The sequence below is a fragment of the Oryctolagus cuniculus genome, chromosome 2, assembly GCF_051225735.1.
Source record: "Oryctolagus cuniculus isolate XC-2025 breed Fujian yellow rabbit chromosome 2, ASM5122573v1, whole genome shotgun sequence".
NCBI classification, from domain to species: Eukaryota; Metazoa; Chordata; class Mammalia; order Lagomorpha; family Leporidae; genus Oryctolagus; species Oryctolagus cuniculus.
Window position 1 is genome coordinate 163,516,690 of NC_142868.1, and position 27,567 is coordinate 163,544,256.

Sequence of the window (27,567 nt, forward strand, 5' to 3'; positions counted from 1 at the left end):
AACTCTTTCAAATAAATAAATAAATCTTAAAAAAAAAAAAAAAAGAATCTACTGACTCCAAATAATGATTACTATGTGAGCTCAGGTCACTAGATCAATTTCTTTCTCTAACAGAAAACTGAAATGTAGGTTTTTATGTGGATTTTCCTTATTTTAAAATACTGGAAATAATTTATTTTCACTTACTGCATTAGCTACACAGACCATGTATGTGTTCTGAATTCAGTTTTATTAGTTTATGGGGCTTATGGCATATGTCTTCTAAAAACAGACCCAGATTTACCTCTGTTATATAGAATAATACATCAACTACAAATATGCTTGGGTAGAATGAAGAGATTTGTTTGAGTGTGACTTGGGATACAAATGAGTCAATGCATACATGTTGCATACCACATGGGCTAGGCCTTGTATGGGGTACTATGGTGGGATAAAGAGGTATGAGTGGATATTAACAATTAATGTGATCAATCTTTCTCCTTTTCTTCTAAATAGACATATATAATATATCACCCAAACCAAGACATGTTGAAGACTAAAAGGAGGAACTGTTAGTAATTGTGCTGAGAAAACCAAGCTCATGCCAACCAAACAAGGCAGTACAGTTGTCTTAACTAAAAGAATCTGGCTGCGTTAGCTTTTTCCCCTCCCTCCACTCTGCACATACAGGCTCATACCCCCCAGGCAAGACCCTGCCCTGACAGGCTTGTTCCTCAGTGCTATGATGGTCAGAAGGAAAGGGGGCAAAGCGCAAGTGGAGGTTGTCTTGTCCCCATCAAGAATTAGAATTGTTTCCTGAGTTGGTTTGTGAATTTTTATATTTGAGAAGTACAGAACAAGCAGCAATGTGGGATGGCTGTGGATGGGAGAGGGGAAAATAAGGGATATGATAAGAAAAACTGCCAAAGACAATGTGTTCCCTTCATGTCATTTAATCTAGAGAGGTAAAGTAACTCAAGCTATTTGAAAATAATTTTTGCCAACACCCTCTGAGACTGAACCACAGGCTTAATAAATATCACAAAATTATAGACACAGCCTTTAAGTCAGGGTTAATTTTAACTTGGGAGAAATGTTTAACAAATAGTTAATACAAATGAAACATAATTGAGTACTAACTTAATACAAACTACAAATCTGTGGGACTTAAGATAGAAAGGTTAAAGAGGGCAACATGAATTAATTCCTCTGGCCTGTCCACAAACTTGTTATTCTAATTTCCCATTTAGAGGAATCCAGGGGATAAGCACAAGCAGAGCACCTGTGGTTTTCATAAATATATGCCAGTTTTCAATTGTACATGACAGACCAACCAATCGCTACTAAATTGATTAAGTTATTTACTAAAATTTTTTAGAAGTCCAGGATTAATCAAAATATTATTTGCCTTTGACTACCAAACAATTAGAAATGATTTTTTAATTTTTTGTTTTTGTTGTAAGTCTGCATTCCACCACACCTTCCAGTCAGAAATTGAGAGGTCAATTTGAGGAGGACTCCCGGGAAATGGCAATGTCCCAAATGTATGGCCTCCAACAACTTAGCAGGGCAAAGGCTTCAGACAAACTATGAAATTATCACCACAGCAGACTTCACCTGACCCAGCATACTACAATAAGCAGACTGTGAGCATGCGGAGCATCTGCAATATACATAATTCATCCACGTTTTCAGACTCACAAATACAGATAGAATGATTTGAAACTTTTCCTCATTCCTTCCCACCTCCCCAGGATATAATGCAAGCATTCAGGTTCAGGGCTTGGAGTATACAGTAAAGGGTGAGAGGAGAGAATATAAAAAAAGAAGTACATATATACACAAACACTAAATTCAGTGAATCGTCAAATATCTTGTTTCCATTAAGCATTCATAAGATTAGCGCAATACATACAGGCCATACAGATGTCCAAATATCCACAACAATTCTCTTTGGAAAGGATGTCCACAATCAAACCACTCTTGCTAAAGACAAGAATATCTTTTTAGTTGAGGTTTTTATATGACTTATGTTTATGTAAGACATTTAAAAATAGCAACATAGCCATAAGCTTGAGAAGTACCTGAGAGAAAAAGACTGTAAAAATACAAATCGCTATTACTGTTGTATTCTTGTTGCAAAAAGCAGAATTTCTCAAAAAAACACCAAAAACAAAACCCACATTTGGTTTAAGACTATTAAAAGGAAAATGCATTCTTTCTCCCCCATCCTCACTCCCCAAGTCCCCACTCCATTAGATTGTCAACTACCATTCAGAAACCCTGGAGAGCCCATTTTCCAGTGACCTTTAATCAGTCTCCTCTGAGACACAATCTGCTGCACAGAATTCTTTTCCATTTGCCAAAGTCATTTTCTAGCCCTCCAAGTTACCACTGTTAGTTTCTACTCCCATCATGAACTTTTAAAATTCATTTCTCATCATTTTGGGAAAATGTAACATTCAAGAACTAGAGTAGAATACTTAAAAATTCCCATGCCACTGTTTACTAAATATTTATTAAAAAAAAAAAAAACTAAACGTTTAAGCAAGTTTCTTTGCTCTAAGAATAAGTTTCCTCACCCTTTGCAAAGTTAAGATTATTAAAAGGGATAATATTTACAAACTTTCTGATAGACGTTAAAAAGGATGCGAAAGTAATGGCAGCTGTTTAAAAGCAAAGATACACTATCTGGGTATTTGCTCAGGAATATATTCTGCCAAAACTTGGAGACAACTACATTAGGAACATCCCTTTAGATATTCAAAGGAGGAGAAACCATCAGGTTCATAACAAAGACACAACCTTTTGTTATTACTGTGATGATGACCACATATGAATCTAGAAAGGATTATACATTTATTTCAGTCTTTTCTCAGGATAGCACTACCTTCTATTATCAAATAGAATCATTCCAATTCCCTGTTTTCTTATTCCAAATGTTAAAAAAAATCTAAAGCATTAAAAAGAAACATCTTCTAAAATGTTCCTTCCTTGGTAAACAGTAACAGCAAATATGGAGGGTGTTGTATATGCACTGGAGTCAAGCCTACAAATATGAGCATTAGAACCAAAAGAAAAAACTGCTCTCGCAACAGTGGAGGTAGGAAGTCAGAGAGATGGAGATACATGGCTAGGGGAATGTCCATCTAAGCAAACTAACCTAACTACCAGAAATCTTTCCCAACACAGACTAGGAATCAAAGACCTCACCAACAGCGTGATCCTAAAGAAGGGCTGAAGAGCCAGCTCCAGTGCCAATGCGGCGTACCACCAGCCCCCTGTAGCTCTGGAGTACTCTGTATTCAAAAGGCTCTCAGCCATTATCCATGCATCCTAACCACACACTACACTCACACTATATGAACAAATTATTTTCTAACAGAACTTATAAACTATGAACAAAGTCAACATTCTGCCACTAACTTCAACCTTTCTTCAACCTTCACCTAATATAGGGTTACAATGATTTGATATCTAATTTCTTATCTCATAAGTGTAGTGGGAGATTAATTCATCAACACCTAACATGCTGGAGCTCCTTGGAAAAAAGTACTATTTTAAAAACAAAATATTTTGGCATAGCGGGAAAAGCTGCCTCCTGCAGGGCCAGCCTCCCATATGGGTGCCAGCTCAAGACTCGGCTGCTCCTCTTTTGATCCAGCTCTCTGCTATGACCTGGGAAAGCAGTAAGCACTTGGGCTCCTGTACCCAGGTGGTAGACTCGAAGGAAACTCCCAGCTCCTGGCTTCAGATTAGTCCAGCTCTGGCCATTGTGGTGATTTTGGGGAGTGAACCAGCAGATAGAAGATCTCTCTCTCTCTCTCGCTCATTCTTCCTCTGCCTCTGCCTCTCTGTAACTCTGCCTTTCAAATAAATATATAAATCTTTTATACTTTTTCCATTGGTAAAATGAATTGCTGTATTTTTTTTTTTCACAGTGCTGTTCTAAGCAATTTGAAATCTTACCACAACTTTCAATCAAAAAGTTAGTAAGTTGGGCCGGCCATGTGGCTCAGCAAGTTAAAGCCTCAGCTTGCAGGGCCGGCATCCCATATGGGCACCAGTTCGAGCACCAGGGCCTCAACTTCCAATCCAGCTCCCTGTTAATATGCCTGGGAAAGCAGTGGAGGATGGCCCAGGTGCTTAGACCCCTGCCACCAACATGGGAGATTGGGAAGAAGTTCCTGGCTCCTGGATTTGAACTGACCGAGTCCTGGCTGTTGTGGCCATTTAGGGAATGAACCAGTGGATGGAAGATATCCCTCTCTCTCCCTCTCTCCCTCCCTCCCTCCTCTATTTTTCAAATAAATAAATAAATAAACCTTTTTAAAAAAAATTTAGCAGTTGAGGGTCTTCCTCCCTTGGAGCCCCCGTCCTGGCTGCTGCAGCAGGAGAGTTCTGACTTAAATGAATCTTGCTTTGCTCACTGCCGTGTCCATGGGGAAATTCTTCTTCTATGTAAGGAAAGAACTGAGGTTGCTTTCCCTTGTCATTACTTCCTCCAAAACAGCTTGGCACCGTGACTCGGATCAGTTCAAATCCAACTCCAGCCAGCATTAGATCATCTCACCAGACAGGTGAGCACACAGACTCTGCTTGTGTCTGCTTTTCAGGGAGCTTCACTCTCCATAATAAATCTCACTCTCTTAAGAACACCAGGTCCCTGTCAGTCAGTTAAACACAGTTAGTGCGGCTGCCAGTCTTAAGACTCAGAGGTCAGACTTGCTGACTAGGCTGGCAATCCCCTGGAGCTGAGACTCTATGCTTCTCATCTCAGCCCCGGGATTGTTGGTCCTGTCTGCCTCAGTTTCTTTTCTCAGGGATCAGCCCATCACGAAGGACTGAAGAAGGTCTCTGAATAATTGCAGAATTCAGATCAGGGCAACATCCTGGTGTTTTTCAAAGACTCCTTGACTAGACTCTGACAGCCCATACGGGTGTCAAGCTGAAAACCGCATCCTGTTCTTCTTTCTTCAGCAATCAATTTGTCAGGGAGGCTGAGTGCGCTTTGGAGTGAGCTCATGGGCTCCGTGCTCTATCCCCTCAATGATTCCCTTCTCTCTTTCTCTGCTTGCCTCACTCCTCTAGATGATCTCCTTACCCTGCCAAATCTCCTCAGTTCTTACAAACTCAAATTCCTGGTCCCATTAGCCAGTATTTCTCTAGACATCTGGTTAGTTCTGGGTCAGTTTAGGTATCCCTTTTGCAGACAGGCAACTTTTCCATCTAGTCTCCTCATTAGGGGTAGATCCCCTCATGACTTGAACTTGTGGAGACAAGTCCTCTAGCATGTTCTCTGGTATCCCCTGATTTCTCAGGTCTCTCTTTTGTGTCTACCTCTGAGAACTCCTTCCTACGTAGTACATACCTCTGAAACAATTCCTGACAGCTCATGGGCCACAGGAAATTTCCCCCCACCTTCTTAGAATGTTTGAGGGAGACCTTAAAGAAATATACTCCATTAGGTCCTGACTCTGTCGAAGGGCAAGCAATTTTAAAAGGCATATTCCTAACTCAGTCTGCAGCAAGTATTAGGAAAAAGCTAAAGAGACTTTCAGTGTGACCTGAAAACACCCTGGACAACCACTGAAAGGTGGCCACTACAGTGTTTTATAACACATCGGGAGGGCACCCAACAGCAAAACAAAAGGTAAGAGGAGGAGTGCACTCCCAGTGACATCTTAGTTCCAGTGAGACCCCCAGGGAACTCCTAAGTGTTTTTGCTGCAAAGGCAGTGGACACTTCACCAAGGACTGCCAAAAAGGTCCTCCAGGGCGATGTCCTATCTGCAGAGAAGATCACTGTAGATTTGACGGCCCCAAAGGCCAAGAACTCCAGGCCCAGGCACTTCCAATAGACCTCCCACAAGTGAATGAAGGGGCCCAGGGCTCTCTTACAGGCTCCAGTGGCACATCATATCAGTACCCAACATCCTTGGGTAGTTCTCAAAGTATAAGTTAACAGGACAGCAACTTTCTCTGTTCTTCACGCTAGCTTTGGCACCCCCTCTTCTCAGGGCAATCATAAAGGATGTCTCAGGAGTTAGATATTTCACCCAACCTTTGAGCTGTGTCTGGAGTGACATAATATTTACTCACTGCTTTTTGATCACACCAGAGAGCCCAGCATCTTTACTAGGTAGTGATCTCCTGGCCAAGATGAAGACCACAGTTCTTATAGGAGCAGAGGAGACTTTACAACTCCCTCTGTCAGAGATAGACATCAATCCTGAAGTTTGGAGTGTCCAGGGAGAAGTTAGTCAGGCTATAACTGCTCAGCCTGTCTAGGTACATCTTAAAGATCCATCCTTCTTTCCCCATTAGAGACAATATCCATTAAAGCTTGAGACTCAGAAAGAACCAAGACCCATGTCTCAAGGTACAGGGACTTTGAAAGGCATACAACAGTCCCTGTGACACCCCAATTCAAAGAGTTCAGAAGCCAAATAGAGAATGGAGACTAGTACAGGATCTCTGCCCCATTAATGGGGCAGCGGTACCCATACATTCTATGTTCCTAATTCTAATACCTTGCTGTCTTGCTTACTGCTACTCTCCATCTCACACTGAAATTCTTTCTTGTGTGAAGATAAAACCTCTCTTTTAGCCAAAGTCTCTTGTACACACTCATGCAGGAGGATTATTTTAAAAGAGGCCTAAGTCAACAAACTCTCCAAGGCCCCCGTCTAAGTTGGCCCTCCCTATTAAAGGATACCATGTGTCTCATTTTCCCTACCTCCTTAGTCACCATTTTGAAAAGACACTAGGAAGAACTTATCACAACAGGGTTCATTTTAAACCACTTTTCACCACCAACCAGACTCCCTGTAGGAGTGTTTCCCAATGTTTCCCATGTTTCCCAATCTTCCTCTTAAGTTATTTCCTAGACTACCAAGAATGGGCACTCTGGCCACTCTGACTCAGAGTTCACTTTTCCTCACTTGCTAAATTATAGAAGTTTCTCTGCCCATCTATTTAATATTCTTCTGTTGTCCAACTGTCAATATATGCCTTGTTAAACCATAGAGTTCTCCAATTGATGGCCAATGCCCTAAAAAGTATAAAGATCTTTGAACCTTGTTATACTTCCTAAGATGCTAAAATCCATTGTTATTGTTATCATAACTGGTTTAAATCTTTCACTATTCACAATGTGATTCTCAAAAATATTTACATCTTTTAACAAAGAGCTGTTTGTACTGTGCTTAAATGTCTTATCTTCTAAGCCAAACATTTCCCAGGGACTCCTAGGGTTTACAACACTTTGGTAACATATAATTGTATAAAAATCATTTATCTATTTCCTACCTGGATTCAAAAACTGTTTTAATGTTTTCAAAATTCAAAAACTGCCTTAAACTAACTATGGATTAAAATTCTGTATGTCCTTTTAAAATATTTCTTTTACAGGTGGAACCGTCCCAAAATGTCCCTTGCCCAGAAGAAAGATCGGGTAGCTCAAAAGAAAGCAAGCTTCCTCAGAGCTCAGGAGCGGGCTGCTGAGAGCTAAACCAAACAATTTTCTATGAAGATTTTTCTGATAAAGACAATAAACTTATTGACCAAGCAGCTAAAAAAAAAAAAAATTCTTTTACTTAATTTAAGGCATTGAGGACTGTTTTAGGATGTGAATTGAAGAAACCAGTAGATAAGAAAGTTATGGTGGGAGTTATAAGCATGAGAATATATCCTCAGCTACAGAAGGTTAAGCAAGATTTTGGATAGAAAAAAATTCTGATAGGAAGAGGAACTGAAAAAACAAGCATGTTGTAGAAGTTTTGTAGAAGTCTAAGGCTGTTTGAGATTAGTCTGGGTGAGATTAGAAGAAAATTAGCTTAAAAGTTAGCTACTCTAAAAGACAGCAGGATTACCTGATTCTCTGCCTCTTTGTCACATGATGTGCTTACCTATCCTGTGATGGGTTCATATGCTGAAATCACATGCTAATCTTTTCAGTTAAGGTTTTTCTGTGTCTTGTAACTGACCTAGGTAACAAAGTTTTATGTATTTCATGGAAATTTCCTGTTTCCTATTGTCTTTATTGAGTGTAATTGCTTCAAAAATTTGAATTTTAAAGAAGTTAGATTTATCTGATTAGATCTGGTCAGCAGCTTTGGTTAAGATGTTCAGGTTTAATTGGCTTTGACCCAAAGGTTTAAACCTCTGAAAATTAGCTTACATCTAAAGCTCTAAAACTGAGTCTTGTACCTTGAGGCTTCCAGCTGGATCCCTGAAACTCTCAAAAGATGAGGCTGCCAATTGGGAGAGGTAGTAACTGCCTTATGCTTTGCGTTATCCAGAACTACAACTAGAAGGCGCCAAACTTCAGTCAAAGCCCCTGAGCAAATCTGCATTCTACCAGGGACCCTTAGATCAACCCTCAAAGGAATGCTCTACTGCTATCTCTCAACGACAGCCCTTTTCAGAATAAAGCAGCCAGAGTGTCCTCACCCCCATATCCCTAACAGCAGTTAGGGTCCATTCTTGGGTGAGGGGAGGTTGGCGGTGAATGTGAGGAGTTAGATCAACTAGTAGGTAGTTAGGTCAGGTTTCTGTTGGAATGAGAAAAGGGGAAGTCTCTGAGAGTATACAAAATGCACGCTTCTCCCCAGAAGCTACCTTTAGCAAGACAAAAGTGCCAATCCCATCCTTCTGAGTTTCTAGTTTTATCATGAGAATAGAAAAGAATTAGTTACCTATCCCATCCTTCAGATGGTTTTTTGTTTTATCTTGAGCAGGTTAGACCGGATTAAAATTCAAGCCTTCTGGTGTGTTTTGTCCCTGTTCTTTGTTCCCTGAATTGTGCTTAAAAGATGCCACCAGTTTCTTGGGTCTTTCAGTTTTGGAGCCCCCCTCTTGGCTGCTGCACCAGAGGTTTCAGACTTAAACAAATCTTGCTTTGCTCAAAAAGAAAAAAAAATAAATTAAAAAGTTAGTGTTTCCTGAAAATAAAAATAGCATTGCTTTCTCCAGTTATAAAAGTAATACTTGCCAGAGAAATTCAAACAATATTGAAAAAAGTTTAAGTCACTCATAACCCTAATACCCCACTAAATCTTGAGCATTGAGACAGAGTTCTTTGCAGATATAGATATGTACACACACACACACACACACACACACTGAACAAGTATATGTACTTTACAGGAAAAAGATCATATATACTGTACTTTTTCTTATCTAATGTTTTGTAGATCTTGCATGGCTATATAGCATTCCAATGCATGGATTATCCAGAGTTAGCCAGTCACCTTAAATTAAATACTTATGCTTTTTTCAGCTATTCATTCTACTGTGGTGAACCCTTTTACATATAGTTTTTTTTAATAAGATTTATTTATTTATTTGAAAGGTAGAATTACAGAGAGAGAAGGAGAGACAGAGAGAGAGAGAGATCCTCCATCCTCTGGACCAGGTTGAAGCCAGGAGCCAGGAGCTTCTTCCGGGACTCCCACTTGGGTACAGGGCTGAAGCACTTGGGCCATCCTCTGCTGCCTTCCCAGCTCTATTAGCAGGGAGCTGGATCAGAAGTGGAATAGCCAAGAATTGAACCAGCACCAATATGGGATGCTAGCACTGCAGACTGCAGCTTAACCTGCTCTGCCACAGCATGGACCCTACATATAGTTTTGTAAACTAATTTCATTATTTCTTTTTCAGAAACAGAATTATCAGTAAAATGATATGGATACTTAAGAAAGATACTGCTAAACTGCTTCTGGAAAAGTAGAATAAATTTAACCACCCACCAACAATTCGAGAATGCCCTTTGTCTACAAATCAATGCTTACTGCTTATCATCTCTCATCTTTGCCAATCTGATAAGCAAAAATTATATCTCACTGCTTTAATTGTATCTCCTTGATTTCTAGTAAAATAATCGTTTGATATATTTATAGAACATTGGTATTTCTTTTGTGAAATACCTATTCCTAATCTTTGGCTATGTTTTATCTTTTTCTTACAGATTTGCCTTTGTTACTGATTTACAAAAAAATCTTTTTTTTTTTTTTTTTTTTAAGATTTATTCACTTAGTTGAAAGGCAGAGTTACAGAGACAGGGAGAGACAGAGATTCTTTTGTTCGCTCCCCAAATGGCTGCAATGGCTAGGACTAGATCAAGCCAAAGCCAGGAGCCTGGAACTCCATCCGGGTCTGCCATATTGGTACAAGAACCCAAGCACTTGGGCCATCTTCTACTGCTTTCCCAGGAGCATTAGCAAGGTATTAGATCAGAAGAGGATCAGCCATGACTCCAACAGGTGCCCATGTGGGATGCTGGAGTTGCAGATGGCAGCTTAACCAGCTTCACCACAATGCTGGCCCAGGTCTGGCACCTGGTCACATTTTGAAGGTCTCTTTATCTCAATGTAATAAAATTATATATCTGAGATACTTAAGAGTACCATGATTTTTAATTAAATGTTTAACCCATCCTAAACTTAAGTTTAGTATATAGCATAAAGGAAAGAGTCATTTCAATATTTAAAAAACATTCCTAGTTATCCTAATACTATTGATTAGAAAAATCCATCCTTTCCTCTCATTAAAATCTCTCTTGGTTATAAGAAGGTACTTGAAAAACCAGTAGAGAAATGCAATTAAAAATAAAGTTTGGTGCAAAAAGTTTTGAAATTCATGCTTTTTTATAATATGCATTTTTCAGAAACTTTATGAAAATCTCTTATATGCCAAACCACATATTCAGGTCCTCTGAATAGTCTATTCTAAAACATTGATTTAGATTGTATGTCTAGACTAATGCCACACAATTTTAATTGTATAGCTTTATACTGTGTTTTCACATTAAAAAATAATGTAAAATATTTCATTTATTTATGTATTTGAAAGGCAGAGTGACAGACAGATAGGGAGAAAAAATTTGAAAAGAGAGAAAGAACTTCATCCATTGATTCATTCCCTAAATGGTCATACCAGTGAAGTCTGGGCCAGGCCCAAAGGAGGAGCCAGGAACTCCATCCTAGTCTCCCACAGTGGGTGGCAGGGGTCCAGGAATTAGGCCATCTTCCACTGCTTTCCCAGGTGCATTAACAGGAAGCGAGATCAAGAGAGGAGCAACTAGAACGCAGTACACCTCAGAATCAGCCATTAAGGCTTCCTGTTCTGCTGAAAAGCCCGTAAAAGCATTTCAGACATAGAAAGCCAAGACCCTGTGGCAAAAAATATTCTACATGAAGGATCTCTGTGAATGAGATCCCAACAGAAAGAAGTGGCCATCAAAGAAGGATGTACTTTTCTCTAAAGGGAGAAGAGAACTTCCACTTTGCTTATGGCCTTGTCTAAATACTGACAGAATTTGTGGATTCAGAAGGCTTCCATAGCCTAGGCAGCTCATGTCAAGAGCCTCGGGTAGTCACTGACGTCATACATAAGAGTGTTAATTGTTAAATTAACAACAGGAGTTACTGTGCACTAACTCCCCATGCAGGACCTCTGTCCTCAGTGAGTTGTATTTTGAGAGTTAACTGTGATACTTGTTCTCAAACAGTTTTCATGTTTGTATGTGCATGTGTGTGCAAATTGTTGAACTCTTTACTTAGTATACAGTTGGTCTTCTGTGTACAAAGTTAATTGAAAAGGAATCTTAATGGAAGATGGCACTGGGAAGGGAAGATAGAGGAGGAGGAGGAGGAGGGGTAGGAGTCTGGATAGGAGGGCAGGTATGGTGGGAAGAATAGCTATATTCCTAAAGTTGTACATATGAAATTTGTATTCCTTAAAAAATAAACTAACTTTAAAAAAATAAATTAATTTTTAAAAAAATAAAATAAAAAAGAACTCAATTCAGCACTCTGATAAGGGATGCCAGAGTCATGAGCATCAGCTTAAACTGCTGTGCCACAATGCTGGCCCCTAAAATAATATAAAATATCAAAACAAGAAGATGCACTTAAAAATGTTTCTTGTCTTGTTATTTTCCAGTATTGAAGATACTGAAAAAGTTCAGGGGATGGTGTTGTGGCGTAAAAGATAAAGTAACTGCCTACAACACAGGCATCTCACATGGGCAGCAGTTCTCATCAGGGCTTAACTTCTGATCTAGGTCCCTGCAAATGGCCTAGGAAAAGCGATGGGAGATGGGCCAAGTGCTTGGGCCCCTGAACCCACGTGGAAAACCTGGAAGAGGCTCCTGGCTCTGCCTGGCCCAGTCCTGGCCATTGGGCCACTACAGAGTGAACCAGCAGATGAAAGATCTGCTCCTCTTTCTGTCCCTCCTTCTGTCTCTGTAACTGTGACTTGGAAAGAAAGAGAGACAGACAAAAAAAGTGGGGGGGAGGCAGGTGTGACATGGGGAGAGAGAAAGAGTGAGTTCAGTGAAGCAGACATTAATTCTAACAACAAAAAATTATAAATATTTATAGCTTACATAATGCTTTCACATTATCTAACATTACACTCACCACATTATAAGGTAGATATTGATTCTTATTCAATTTTACATAAGGAGTTAGGATTCATTCAAAGACTTGACAATAATCACATGCCGAATAACTGGCAGAATTTAAACCTGAATAAATATCCCATGCTCCTTTCATGACTACACTAATTTAAAAATAGAACTATCAGTCATATGTAAATATACAGAGATATAAAGAATATATGCATATATACTATACATACATGTATATATATAGATATATACTATATACCTATTTATGCATATAAAGTTTATATATAAAGTTTATATATACAGATATATAAACTATATATCCTATATATACAGATATATAAACTATATATCTATATATATATACAGATATATAAACTTTATAAATTTATATATAAGCTTATATATTATATAATACATAAGTTTATATACACTTAAATATATTCATATATGCAGATATATAAATTTTATATCCATATATATTTATAGGCATATAAGGTATATATGTGCTTTATATATCTATATATGCATATGTGCATACACGTGTGTGTATACACATTTATTTGAATAAGGAAAGCATTTTGAAAATCCCAGCAGACATTTCTGAAGCTTTGATAATTCCACTATCTTATATCCTAACTATATAACAGAGTACAATGAAATAGAAAAACTAAAAAATCTGCACTATGTTTCCTGAGACTATAAGCTTTGGTTTTCGAAATGCAATTAGAAAGTAAAAATACTTTTTATTTTAGTAAGAATCTTCCCTTCAATAATATTTGACTACCAGCCTGACACAGAAAGTTTTAAATATATAGCAAAACAGATCTTGCAATTAAGACCACTAAGAAGGGTGCAGAAGCAAAAACTGTAGCTATGTGCATTAAAAGGTTAAAAAGTTCAGGACAATTTTTGGATGCATGGGATGGGGGAGGGGGAGGAGGTGGGTCACCATTTCACATATAAGAGCATATAAGGCCAAGGGTCAACAAATTTCTCTAGAAGACCAGGAGATAAGAACTACCACAGGGTCTTGTCATGTAGCTCAGGCAGAACAAAAAAAAAACTTTCAAGGAATTGCCAAAGAGGCTTTATCAATACATTCCCCAAATTCAAGCTGCAATATTAGCCAGGAATTCCAATTCATACTAGGTTACTGCAGTGATACACAAAGCCTATTGACTTCCTATCCTTTAAAGTTTAGACACATTACGTTATGTATGCAATAAACTACATGAGAAGTATTAACCATCTGTTCATACAATTAAACAAAGGATGATACACTAAAAGTACAAATGAACCTATTATACCCCCAAGCAGGAGGTGAGATTTTATACATGCCAAGCATGTATGAGATTTTGCACACACCAAATAGTTAATTAGATACTATGATGTCCAAATTTGGATCAAATAATCCCTCAGAAGAACATTCCTAAAATTCATTTGAGAGAGGAAAGAGACAACTTTGGAGAAAGAGAAAATGGCTTTGGAGCGAGACACAGCATGGCAGGGCTTCTTTGAACAGGGGACTGACTGGAAAGGCAATTCTGCCCACTGACAAAACAGAACCAAGAAATCTACTGCAGTGCTCACAAACAGGGCACTCTCTTACTGCCCAAGGTCTATCTGAGTGGCATCTGATGGAGACACAGAAGCGGCCATCACCTGGTCTGAGGTGAAGGATGTCATCCTATACTTCTCCCTACTAGCTTGATGGCACCTCTTCCTAGGCATGATGAACCAATGGCAAGCACAGCCTTTCTGCAAAGCAGTTTTGATCTCTTAGAAGAAAGTGGGTTCTCAAGAAATAGAAACCAAATAATGAAATATGCACATCTATCCAATTTAAAGGTAAGCAACAGAGGAGTCTGGCTTTCAAAACAGCTTTCCAGAACACCAAGAATAAATATTTTAAAAGCTTTGGGTCATATACTATAAGCACCAAATCATAATGTAAAAATTATTAATTCTGCTTGAGATTCATTTAAATTTCTTTCTACAATATTCAAAGCAATTCAGGCAGTGACAGGATACCTAAAAAATATAAAGCCCTTTGCAGGTCATACATTGAAAAACAATGCTTCTGCACAATAAAAGTAAATACAAAGAATATTTTCTAAGAAGTCAGGGAATAAAAAACAATCAAGAGGCTTCACTAATTTTCCAAAATTAAAGAAATTCTTCCATATTTTTCCATATCATTTTGGTTAGAGTATGGACAAACTGACAAGGTAAGATTGATCTATTCATCTTTGAAAACCTACAACGAATCCACACCTATTACCTAATTTCTAAAATTCACTTAAAATTGAGAATAATAGTTCTACTAAAACATGAATATACTGGGATTGATCAGGTTTCTGTGGCTATAAAATGTTTTAATTTTTTTATAATACCAGGAAACAAGCGTTTCTATTTAATAATTTAATAATTTCTATTATCTGAAAACAAATTCCTAAAATAAATGGATAACGACATCTTTTGGTTATCTCATACTACGAGAAACATTTTTCCTCATTCTAAATATCCTCAGTGTACCATCATGGCAATGATTTAGGGGCTGTTACTTTTATATAAAGCTTTCATCCTCTTTCAGGATAAATAAGATCAAAAATATTTTTTTATTTAAAGCTAGAAATACAAAATTAAATTGATATTTAAAACAAAAAATCAAATTAAAAAACAGGAAAAATCTACTGTGTATATTAATGAATTGATGTAAGTATCTTTATATGTGTATATGGTTAAAGTTTACAGTTATTATTCAAATTATTTATTCTAAGTGTTTTGGGCTGTGAGCATTATGATTGTGGCGCCCTCTGCTGGATTTTCTAATCACAATCCACTACATAGAACTTTTAGCATAATATTTTTGAGACACAGAGTGAAAAATCACTTTTTCAATCTGTGATCACATTACAGTTAAAATTACATAAAAGCAGTAATCAGTATTTACTGGAATATATTTTACCAATTTATCATCAAGTGAAATATCAGTACAGATTTTTCTTTTAAAATAAAAATGAATAAATATGTTACATTAAACAACATAGGTCTTATTTTTTGTACCACTTCTATCACTTTTACTTAAGACTATATGTAAACAAGACACTTAAGTAATTACTAGTTTGGTAATTTTATCTAAATTTTCTGCTTTGTGAGTTTAACCAAAATAAGTATATTTTAAAACATAAGAATAACCATTAATAATATTATCTTATTAGAAAAAAAATATCAGCTGTCAATTCTGTGGAATACAAAACATCAGATAATCTCTACAGATTGTAAACAGTCTGAAAAGATGGAAAAAATTGAAATTCACGGAGATAATATAAGTTGTTCAAGGTGAATTTCAGAGTCAGGATTCAAATATAGGTCAGTCTCATTCTAAAGCCTCAAATTTCCTAACAAGTAACAAAGAGCAGTGGAAAAAAAATCCCTAACAAGCAACTTCAATTTCAATATAACAACGTGAGGATATGTGGGGATAAGTTGATGGGGGAAAAATGTTAGAGAAAGATAAGACAGTTATTCATGTGTAAAGTAATAATTTAGACCTTTAGGAAATTCTTTTTATTTCACATGATGCTGCCAGCTAGTGGTCCTATTTCATACTGAGTCACAGGAAATGACACTTCATTTTTACACTACTTCAAAAATTTCTCATATATTACTCAAGGACCACGTGCTGAAACTCTGTATGTGCAAGCTGCCTTAATGATGTTGAACATGACTGCAGAACTAAAGAAGGGCCCCTGCACCATCATCAGCATCCCTTGCCCAGTCCTTATCTCACCCAACAGAAATGATCAGATTTCTCTAAGTGGGAACAAATGCAATGTCAACACATACAAAGTAAAAGGTCTACCTGTCACTTTCCATGAAAAGGAAATTCACCTTATTCTAAATACTTTGTGATCATTTCAGGGCATTCATAGATTTCTTAGTGACAAAATACATAAATATTTTTCTATACTACCAAAAGCTTTCCATAATGTCAGGATAAGAAAAAAGCATACTTGAGTATTTTTGGACATTATTCTACACAGATTTATACACTTGATAAAACAGTACTGTTCACAAAATATGTTATTTAAGTGTAAACAATAAGTACTTATACAGTTCTGAAAATCCCTTTGAAGAAAAAAGTGAGTTCTGTTTCTATATTTAAAATAGCCCTATCTCACTAATAATTCGCTATCTTAAGACAAATATACTATGCAAAAAACATGAAGGAATACCCAGGTCCTATCATGATATACTGTATAACTCACTACCATAAAGATATTCTTGGCTGATTTTCATCATATGCCATTATTTTAGAATTGTTTAAGGGATTCTCTCAGAGGACAAATCTTTCACCTTAATCAGAGGCTTAGATGAAAAGTGAATGTATTCTATAATATTCTGATATCACATAAAACACAATCACTCTGATATTAGCATCAAGGAAAACATGTTCTGAATTTATTCTAAGTGGAAAAGCAAAGAAGCAGAGAGTAGGAAAGAAAGCACTCAAAACACAGCAAAGGAAGAAACTGTTAGTCTGTTGGATTAACTACAGGTAAAATGGAGGAAAAAAAAAACAAAAGAGACAATACTGGAGAGTACAGAGTTTCTTCTGACCTATATTCTATTACACACACAAAAAACACACACCTGGCAAATGTAAAAACTGCTGCAGCCCATTTAGCATGCACCTTATACAAGGTTTATTTTGCAGCTAAAAATGATGAGTTTCTACCATGTGTGCATACACATACCCACACACAGAGTTACTTACATATATGCTATTATATATACATAGTGTGTGTGTATATATACATTATATATATACATACTTCATTAGTGCGAAAACCACATCAAATATTAATTTATATTTTAAAGCATTATATATATTTCTATAGAATTAGTATATAACTTACAAACATTTCCTGTATTGTCAAAGCTGGTAAGAACATCTCCCACATTCAAAGATCCACTATTATGCCTACAAAAGAATAAAGTACTTTCATTAATGATTCTGAAATACTAACATTTCTTAACTTTTTCAAAACCTGGGATAGTGTATTATGATACACTCAACACTAATAAACACTCCATGATAATATTTTTTAAAATATATTCTGCCCACTAGAGGGAGAAGGAAAAGAAAACACAGAATGTAGTGCTCAGAAGGTTTACTTAAATTAGTTTTGAACAGAATCAATATATTTTGTAGATACAGTTCTAAGACTATATTGCCACTCTCTTCCTCTTACCCTGTTAATGCACCTGGGAAGGCAGCAGAGGTTGGCCCAAGTACTTGGGCCCCTGCAACCATGTGGGAGACCCAAATGAAGCTCCTGGCTCCTTGCTTCACCCTGGCCAAGCCCTGGTCATTGCAACCATTTGGGGAGTGAACTAGCGGATGAAAGATCTCTCTATCTCTCCCTATCTCTCTATGTAACTCTGATTTTTTTTTTAATCTTAAGAAAGTGTTGGAGCTAGTTCCTCTTTAAATGTTTTGTAGAATTTAGTAGTAAAGTCATCAGGTCCAGGACTTTTCCTTGATGGAAGACTTTTGATTACTGCTTCAATCTCATTGCTTCTTATGAGTCTGTTTAGATTGGCTATATCTTCTTGATTTAATCTTGGTAGGTTATATGTATCCAGGAAATTATCCACTTCTTTCAAGGTTTTCCAGTGTATTAGCAAATAATTTTGCATAGTAGTTTCTTATGATCCTTTTTATGTCAATGATGAGGGTTGCAACGTCTCCTTTTTCATCTCTGATTTTATTTATTTGAGCTTTATCTCCTTTTTTATTTGGTAGTCTAGCTAGAGGTTTATCTATTTTGTAAATCTCCCATGTGGGAGACCTGAAAGAAGCCCCTGGCTCTGGCCTGGTCCAGCCCCAGCTGTTGTGGCCATTTGGGGAGTGAACCAGCAAATGGAAGATATTCTCTCTCTCTCTCTCTCTCTCTCTCTCTCTCTTTCTCTCTTTCTCTCTCTCTCTTTCTGTAATTCAGCCTTTCCAGATAAATAAATCTTAAAAAAAAAAAAAAAACACAGAAGGAAAAGGAAAAGACCCACATTACACTTACAGACTCTTAGAGTCAAAAGAAAAAAAAATCACTTCCAGAATCACACTTAATGATACATAAATTTCCATTTTAACAAAAAACTAACCAAACTTCATGTCTGCACATTCCATCTATAGGTAACCCTAAATGTCTGTGGACAAATTATTTGTGGGAGTTGCCCACTAAATTCCATCCCCTTTAATACTAATCCTTCTTCATTTGACAGCTCATGAATGGCACATTTTATTAATACTGATGAAAGAGATTAGTCATCAAATAGAAATGGACCCACCTGGTAAAAGGGTAATAGGGTTCAAGTTACTTTATCATTGGTGATTTGAAAATCGGTGCTAATCCATGTATAGTATTCTACATTCTCCCTCATATTACTTACTACTGTGGTTCTATTTTAGGATGTTATAATAGTTTGTAATAATCTTTAATAACAAATAAAAAGTGCTCCATCAATACTACTATAATTTTGTCATTATATCATCACAAATGATATATATGGTTATAGAATGAACTGTGCCTCCCACCAAAAAGTCATGTTGAAGTCCTAACCCTCAGTACTTCAGAATGTGACTCACTGGAGACAGGTCTTTAATGATGTCATTAAGTTAAAATAGTGTCATTGGGGTGGTCCTTAATCCAGAATGACTGGTGTCTTTGTAAGAAAAGCAACTCAGAATACATAGAGAGAAGACCACGTGAAAAGGCAGCAAGAGGGTGGTAATATGAAAGTCAAGAGGCCTCAGATGAAACCCCACCTGCCTACCAACAGCTTGATCTCCAACTTCTAGTCCCCAGAACTGTGAGAAAATAAATGCCTACTGTCTAAGCTATCCAATCTGAGATATTTTGTTTTGACAGCCCCAGCAAACTGATGCATATGCTATGAAAATACATGTAAATTGTATTACTGCTTTCAGAAAGAATGAGCTTTTTGTCTCTACCATAGAGACCCAGATCTTTGACACAGCAACTGAGATTGTCAAAGATATCTGCAATCATGATAGGCAAAATAAGCACTGCACTAAAAAGTACCTAAGGACACGAAGTTACAAACCACAAATTAGACCTTCATCATTATGACACAATTACTCTGTATCTTGTTGGTGCATATAAGATACCAGGAATGTTAGCTACTCTAACATAATGGAAAACTATACACTGAGATAAGAGGAAAAGGAACAACTAATATACTCATAAAAATAATTATACGTGAAATCATTAGGTTTTAGAAACCCTAAAAGATTGAGCATTTCATGAAAGAATGATGTCAACAATCATTGTCTTCAATAGTATAAGAATTAGTGCTAATTATAGAAAAATTTCTACAAATGAAGTCTGGCAAAGATTTATCTTGTTAATTTTTATGTTCTGTTTTATTTATCCCAATCTCAAGGACTTTTCTTTGTTCACTGACTCAAACACTTTGCTCAAGTGTCAACTCTAAGATCTCGTCTACCCCTCATCTTTCAACTGTTTACATGGGTCCTGCCTGTCTGGAGTCTGGGATGAAATACTCTTGCCTACAAGGAAGGAACATGTTCAAACTTAAACCTTTATACATTTCAGTCTTAGTATTACACTGGTGATTACTGTTAAATGACAATAACCATTTTTGCCAACATATTCAGAGAATAAAAAGTTCACTCCAGAGCCGGCACTGTGGTGCAGTGGGTAAAGCCACTGCCTGCAGTGCTGGCATCCCATATGGGTGCCAGTTCAAGCCCCAGCTGCTCCACTTCTGATCCGGCTGTCTGCTATAGCCTGGGAAAGCAGTAGAAAATGGCCCAAGTCCTTGGGCCCCTGCACTTGAGTGGGAGGCCCAGAAGAAGCTCCTGGCTCCTGGCGTCAGATCATCTCAGTTCCGGCTTTTGTGGCCATCTGGAGAGTGAACCAGCGGATGCAAAATATCTCTCTCTCTGTCTCTCTCTCGCTCTCTCTTTCTCTCTCTGCCTCTGCCTCTCTGTAGCTCTGCCTTTCAAATAAATAAATCTTTTTTTAAAAAAAGTTCACTCCATCTATTTCCTAAACTCCAGACTAAAAATAATTCCCCATCTTTAATTACCAAATAACCAGATTCTTCCCCAGCAAAGTCAACCAATGTTTTCAAAAGCACTTAAACATATCTGAGAACCAAGAACATTTGAATTTTTTCCCAAGGATGATGGCAGCAGAGGGACTGAAAAGCAAGTCACTAGAGCAATAATTAGTTGAAGAAAAGAGTGAAAAAGTTGTTAAAGAAACATTTGAAGCCTAAACAAAATGTGGTATTTTGTATACAATGGGATATTTTTCAGCCACACAAAAGAATGAAGTTTTGATATATGATACAGCATGGATGAATCTTAAAGATTAAAAACAAGTTAAGCAAAAGAAACTAGATATAAAAGGCCAGATGCAGGTTGACTCTTCCTGATCCAAAATGCTTGGGACTATAAGAGTTTCAGTCTTTGAAATGTGATCCCTGTTAAATATAAGAGTGGGAATAAGAGAGGGAAGAGATGTACAATTTGGGACATGCTCAAGCTGACTTGCCCCAAATGGTAGAGTTAGAAACATACCAGGGGATTCCAATTCAATCCCATCAAGGTGGCATGTACCAATGCCATCTCACTAGTCCAAGTGATCAATTTCAGTTCACAATTGATCATAATGAAAGGACTAAGAGTCAAATGGATCACATAAACAAGTCTAGTGCCTGCTAATACTAACAGATAGAATAAATAAAGGGGAGAGCGATCCAACATGGGAAGCGAGATACACAGCAGACTCATAGAATGGCAGATGTCCTAAACAGCACTCTGGCCTCAGAATCAGCTCTAAAGGCATTCGGATCTGGCTGAAAAGCCCATGACAGTATTTCAGGCATGGAAAGCCAAGACACTCTGGCAAAAAAAAAAAAAAAAACCAAAAAACAAAAAAAAAACAAAAAAAAAAACAAAACAAAACAAAAAAAAAAAAACTAAACAAACTAAATGAAAGATCTCTGTGAGTGAGATCCCAGTGGAAAGAACAGGTCTTCAAAGAAGGAGGCACCTTTCTCTGAATGGAAGAGAGAACTTCCACTTTGACTATGACCTTGTCTAAATAAGAGTCGGAGAACTCAAAAGGCTTCCATAGCCTTGGAAACTCATGACTGGAGCATAGGGAGATTACTGATGCCATAAACAGGAGTGTCAATTTGTAAAGTCAACAACAGGAGTCACTGTGCACTTACTCCTCATGTAGGATCTCTGTCCTTAATGTGCTGTACATTGAGATTTAATGCTATAACGAGTACTCAAACAGTATTTTTCACTTTGTGTTTCTATGTTGGTGCAAACTGTTGAAATCTTTACTTAATGTATACTAAACTGATCTTCTGTATACATAGAAAATTGAAAATGAATCTTGATATGAATGGAAGGGGAGAGTGGGAAAGGGGAGGGTTGCGGGTGGGAGGGATGACATGGGGGGGGGGAGCCAATGTAGTCCATAAGCTGTACTTTGGAAATCTATATTCATTAAATAAAAGTTAAAAAAAATACTTTCTGTCTTGGAGTTTTTCAGATTTTAGAATGTTTGCATAGACTATATGGGATGAACATCCCTAATCTGAAAATTTGAAATGTTCCAAGATTCACTATTTTATTCCACTTATCTAAAATGCCTAGAACAGTCAAATTCATAGACAGAAAGTAAATCAGAGGTTACCAGGGACAAGTGGGAAGACAAAAATGAGAGTTATACTGCTAATGGGTATGGGGTTTTCTTTCTGTGCTGATGAAAAGTTCTGTAACCATAGAATGGTGGTGACATTGCGAATACAGTAAACCACTAGACTGTACACTTTAAAAAAATTTTAAGACTTTTTTTGAAAGGCAAAGTGGCAGAGAAAGAGAGGTCTTCTATCTGCAGTTCACTATCCAAATGCCTCTACTCCACTTGGGTCTCCCACATGAGTGGCAGGACCCGATACTTGGGCCATCATCTTATGCCTTCCAGAATACACTAGCAGTAACCTGGGTTGGAAGCAGGCTAGCTGGGACCTGAACTGGCATTTCAGTATGGGAGGCAAATGTACAAGTAATGGTTTAACTCACTGTATCACAATGCCAGCTCTTAAACCTAATATTTTAAATATAAATTCAGGTATATATTTGCCTCTAATGTAAGTCTTGTCAAGCTCTCAATAGGTACTTATAATATACCACACATATTAAGGATAATCTGCCATACAACTAATTTCATAAGCATATCATTCCCATCACTTCTTTTAAAGTTTATTTTATTTATTTGAAAGGGAGAGAGAGAAAGAGAGAGATAGATCTTCCATCTGCTGGTCCACTCCCTAAATGATTGCCATGACTAGGGCTGGGCCAGAACAAAACCAGGAGCCTAGAATTCCTTCTGGGTCTCCCACACATCACTGGTTTTCATTTACTTAGCATTCACAACGCACATACTAAACTCAGTGGAGTAATGGTTTGTCTTCTCCTTTCCTCAGAGAAGCAATATAACATCTCCCTGCAGTGTGTATTTGTAGTACCAGAAAGACACAAAGTCAAAGACATAGTCATTCTTGCCTTCTTGCCCATACTCCCAGGGCAAGCCTGAAGTCGTGATGAGGGTTAGTCTTCTAACTCATTGATTACTATAGCAAAAGCAGTCTTATTCAAAGAAAGGATTATTCAAGTCTCTCAGATTTTTCTATACGTAAGGCACGTATACATTTATAAATGATAAAGGGCACTTATATAGTTCTAAATATGATGAAAGCATTTTAAAGCTTAGAGTAGGCAAATTTTTGCTATACTGGAATTAAGTTGAAATATGGAGTATGGAGGCAATATCTGTGTATCTACACAGAAGACCTATACAATAACAAAATACAGTTTATAAGACAGGATGAGATGGGGCTGGCACTGTGCTATAGAAAGTTATGCCTCCACCTGTAGAGCAAGCATCCCATATGGGCACCAATTCGAGTCTTGGCTGTCCTACTTCTGTTCCAGCTCCCTGCTAATGCACCTGGGAAAGCAGCAGAAGATGGTCTAAGTCTTTGGGCCCCTGTACCCATATGGGAGACCCAGAAGGAGCTCCTGGCTCCTGCATTCAGTTTGACCCAGCCCTGGTCATTGCAGCCATTTGGGGAGTGAATGAACCATTGAATGGAACATATATCTCTCTCTTTTTCTCAATTTCTCCTCTCACTCTCTCTCTCTCCTTTTCTCTCTGTATCTCTGCCTTTCAAATAAATAAATAATCTTTTCTTAAAAAGACAGGAAGAGGACATTTTCAATAAAAGACTTTTAGTACAACACAGTATAAGCATCTCTGATTACATTTTAGTTTTGTATACATGTATCTATCTAATAGCAAGAACCTCTTTAAAGTTCTAAGAAATAAAGCACTAAAAAAGGGAAGATTTTGCCAAAGAATTAAAGTAAGAGCCATATCCTAGATTTTAATTTCTTAACTTTTAAGGCTTACTTTCAAACAAAGTGTCAATCACATTCAGATATACAGAAAACAGAACTTTAGTATTTCATAATTTAACTTTTATGTTGTCCAGATTTGTGCTTCTGATGAAGTCACTACTGAAAAATTTTTAATTCTTCATTAAGTATCATCATAAAAGACATAAAAATAAAGTAAAATATATTTTAATGATTTAAACAGGATAAAGTCATGTACTTTGAAATCACACACATCTAGACATTTATCATTTCAAATCTAATAAAACTTTAAAGGGATAGAAATCAATGTGCAAGAAAGGTTTAAGGTAGGCAAAACTAATAACAAGTAATGATAACAATTACTAATCAACCATTCATGTCATCTGTGTTGAGTTTTGGCTGGTGGTCTTAAACGGCAACAGAGAAAGCAAATGTGGGGTTTACATCTGCAAGCTGTGAGGAATCCACAGCCTCCCTGAAGTCCTTTATGAGAAGCAGATCTACATGTAACAGGTGTGGATGACCGCTCCTCCCCTGGCAGTGCCGCTGGCCTTCTCAGCAGCCTCCAATCGTTCTTAGCTGCAGTTTCTCCAGCCTGTCCTTCCCAGGACCTTTGCCCTCCTCTCGAAGGCTTTCTCTCTTGCCCCTAGAACTTTCAAATGCTTCTACATCCAGTTTTAAGCTCCTGCTCTTCTCAGCTCCTAACAAGTGTGAGCTCTTCCACTCATTTGGAAATGGATGAGAGTTCTTGGATTGGAGGGATAACTTTCCTTCTTGCTGACTTGTATTCTAACTTTTTATATATTTAAGCTCCTTGAGAATAGTAGATCTTACATACTATCATGGGAGCTGGTTTTGTGGCACAGTGGGTTAAGCTATGGCCTGTGGTGCTGGCATCCCACACGGGCACTGGTTCAAGTTCTGGCTGCTCCACTTCCAATCCAGACCCTACTAGTGGGCCTGGGAAAGCAGCTGAAGATGGCCCAAGTCCCTGAGCTCCTGAACCCATGTGGGAGATCCAGAAGAAGCTTCTGGCTCCTGGCCTCAGTTTGGCATAGCCCTGGTTGTTGTAGCCACCTGTGGGTGAACCACCAGATAGGGGATATCTTTCTCTGTGTGTCTCTTTCCTTCTCTCTGTAACTCTACCTTTCAAATAAATAATCTTAAAAGAAAAATAAAGAAATTTCATGAGAACATGTGGAGAAGAAATGAGATACTAAAGGAACAACAGTGGAGATCCACACTGGGCAGATAATAGAAAACAAGAAAAAGTGGTAAACATGAAAGAAATCAATGTGAACAAACTTGACAATGGAAAGGAATCAACTACTCTTGGCAGAAGTCATCCCCTACCTAAGTGACTGCAATAATTTCAGAAATTTCCTTTAACAGGAGTATAGAAGAAATGAAATGCTCAGAAATTTCAGTGTCTTGGGGGCGGTGCTGTGGCACAGCAGGTTAACGCCCTGACATGCAGCACCAGCATCCCATATGGACACCGGTTCAGGGCCTGGCTGTTCCACTTCCGTTCCAGCTCTCTGCTATGGCCCAGGAGGGCAATGGAGGATGGCCCAGGTGCCTGGGCCCCTGCACCCACGTGGGAGACCTGGAGGAAGCTCCTGGCTCCTGGCTTCGGATTGGCACAGCTCCAACCATTGCAGCCAATTGGGGAGTGAGCCAACAGATGGAGGATCTCTCTCTCTCTCTCTCTGCCTCTCCTCTCTCTGTGTAACTCTGACTTTCAAATAAATAAATAAATCTTTAAAAAAAAAGGAATAATCAATGTCTCAATTCCTTCATCAATGAAATGAATGAACGGATATAGGATTACTTCACTAGAGGAAAGAGAGCATTGAAGTTAAAATTAAAGGCTATGATTATCACTATACAAGATGTTACCCAAGGGGTCAGCTGGGTGAAAGTCACATGGAAGCCAATGTCCTATTTTTGCAACTGCCCATGAGTTCATAATTATTTCAAAATAAACAAAGTTTTTAAAGTATAAGCAGTGGAACCAGACCACTGGGTTTGAATACAAGCACAACTGCTTACCGCTGTGTGATTTCAACAAGTTTACTTAATTTGTGCTTATTTTCCTCATCTGTGAAATGAAGACAACAACAGTATTTGACCCAGAAGCCGTGGTATGGATCAAATAAATAAATTAAACCACGGAAATCACCCACAACAATAGTTGTCACAGAGCAGGCATTCGATTATCAGCTACTACTAGTGTTAAGATTTTGTGAAATTTAATCTAAGACCAACTGCTCTAGAATTCTATCTTAAAGCTATTGCTATTTGTGCACTACTAACATAGAGGGATACTAAGTGATCTGGAAACTAAGAAAAACAACTGGCAGCCCCCAAGGCCAAATTTTAGCTAAGTTACATATCTCCTTCCCATAGCTTAGGATTCAATGTCATATTTAAATAGATATACTGGTGTTTATTTTGTATTTTGTGTCTACTGCATTTACTTACAAAGAACCACACTGCTGAAGAACACCTCAGTTTATTCTCACATAGGTTCCAGATAATGCTACATCAGGATCATCTCTACTGGGTGTATAACCCTGTTTTATTTGGAAAGATACTATGAACTCTACCTGGCTAATCTTTACCAGGGCCCTGAAGGTGTCAGGAATTATTCTTGCTACAATTTATACTTATTGTCTCTTGTTACCAGTAGATGCAAGATGCAGAGTTAACTTTCAGAGCCTTTTTTTTTTTTTTTTTTTTTTTTTTTTTTTTTTTTTGACAGGCAGAGTGGATAGTGAGAGAGAGAGACAGAGAGAAAGGTCTTCCTTTTGCCGTTGGTTCACCCTCCAATGGCCGCCACGGCTGGCGCGCTGCGGCCGGCGCACCGTGCTGATCCGATGGCAGGAGCCAGGTGCTTCTACTGGTCTCCCATGGGGTGCAGGGCCCAAACACTTGGGCCATCCTCTACTGCCTTCCCGGGCCCAGCAGAGAGCTGGCCTGGAAGAGGGGCAACTGGGAAAGAATCCGGCGCCCCGACCGGGACTAGAACCCGGTGTGCCGGCGCCGCTAGGTGGAGGATTAGCCTATTGAGCCGCGGCGCCAGCCATCTTTCAGAACCTTATACCTGAAGACTCCTGCATGATCACTCTTTTTCCTTCTTCTCTCTCTCTCTCTCTTTTTTTTTTTTAAGATTTATTATTTATTTGAAAGGCAGAGAGAGAGAGATAGAGAGAGAGATATCTTCTATCTGCAGGTTCACTCCCAAAGCAGCTGCAAGAGCTGGGACTAGACCAGGCCAAAGCCAGGAGCCAGGAGCTTCATCTGGCCCTCCCACATGAGTAGCAGGGGCCCACGCAGTTGAGCCATCATATGCTGGTTTTCCATGTGTATTAGCAGGGAGCTGGATGGGAAGTGGAGCAATCAGGAATCAAACTACTCCCCACATGGAATGCCAGCATTACAAGTGGTGGTAGCTTAACCCACTGTACTACAACACAGATCCTTTCTCCTTCTTAATTTCCTTACACAAACTATCTACCAACTATGTAATCACTTTCATTTCTGTGAAATAGAATACACTAAAGCAACAATCTCTGTATCTATCTGATACATAAGAAGTATTTCATATACTTTTCTTTCCTTCCTAACCAAGGACAAACCCAAATACCTCCCTCAAAGGG

The 27,567-nt window shown here is 38.1% G+C and overlaps 1 protein-coding gene across 8 annotated transcripts in view; it reads right to left on the reverse strand.

Annotated features, from left to right (window-relative positions):
- CAMKMT (calmodulin-lysine N-methyltransferase) overlaps positions 1-27,567 on the reverse strand; it is a 464,573-nt gene that overhangs the window by 419,255 nt on the left and 17,751 nt on the right. For all 8 annotated transcript variants that reach the window (XR_016229406.1, XR_016229407.1, XR_016229408.1 and 5 more), the window contains exon 3: positions 17,316-17,380. Coding sequence is in view for 5 of the 8 variants with exons in the window: in XM_089326458.1 (XP_089182584.1) it covers positions 17,316-17,380 (65 nt within the window). In the remaining 3 variants the exon portion in view is untranslated. The remainder of the gene's footprint in view (positions 1-17,315; positions 17,381-27,567) is intronic.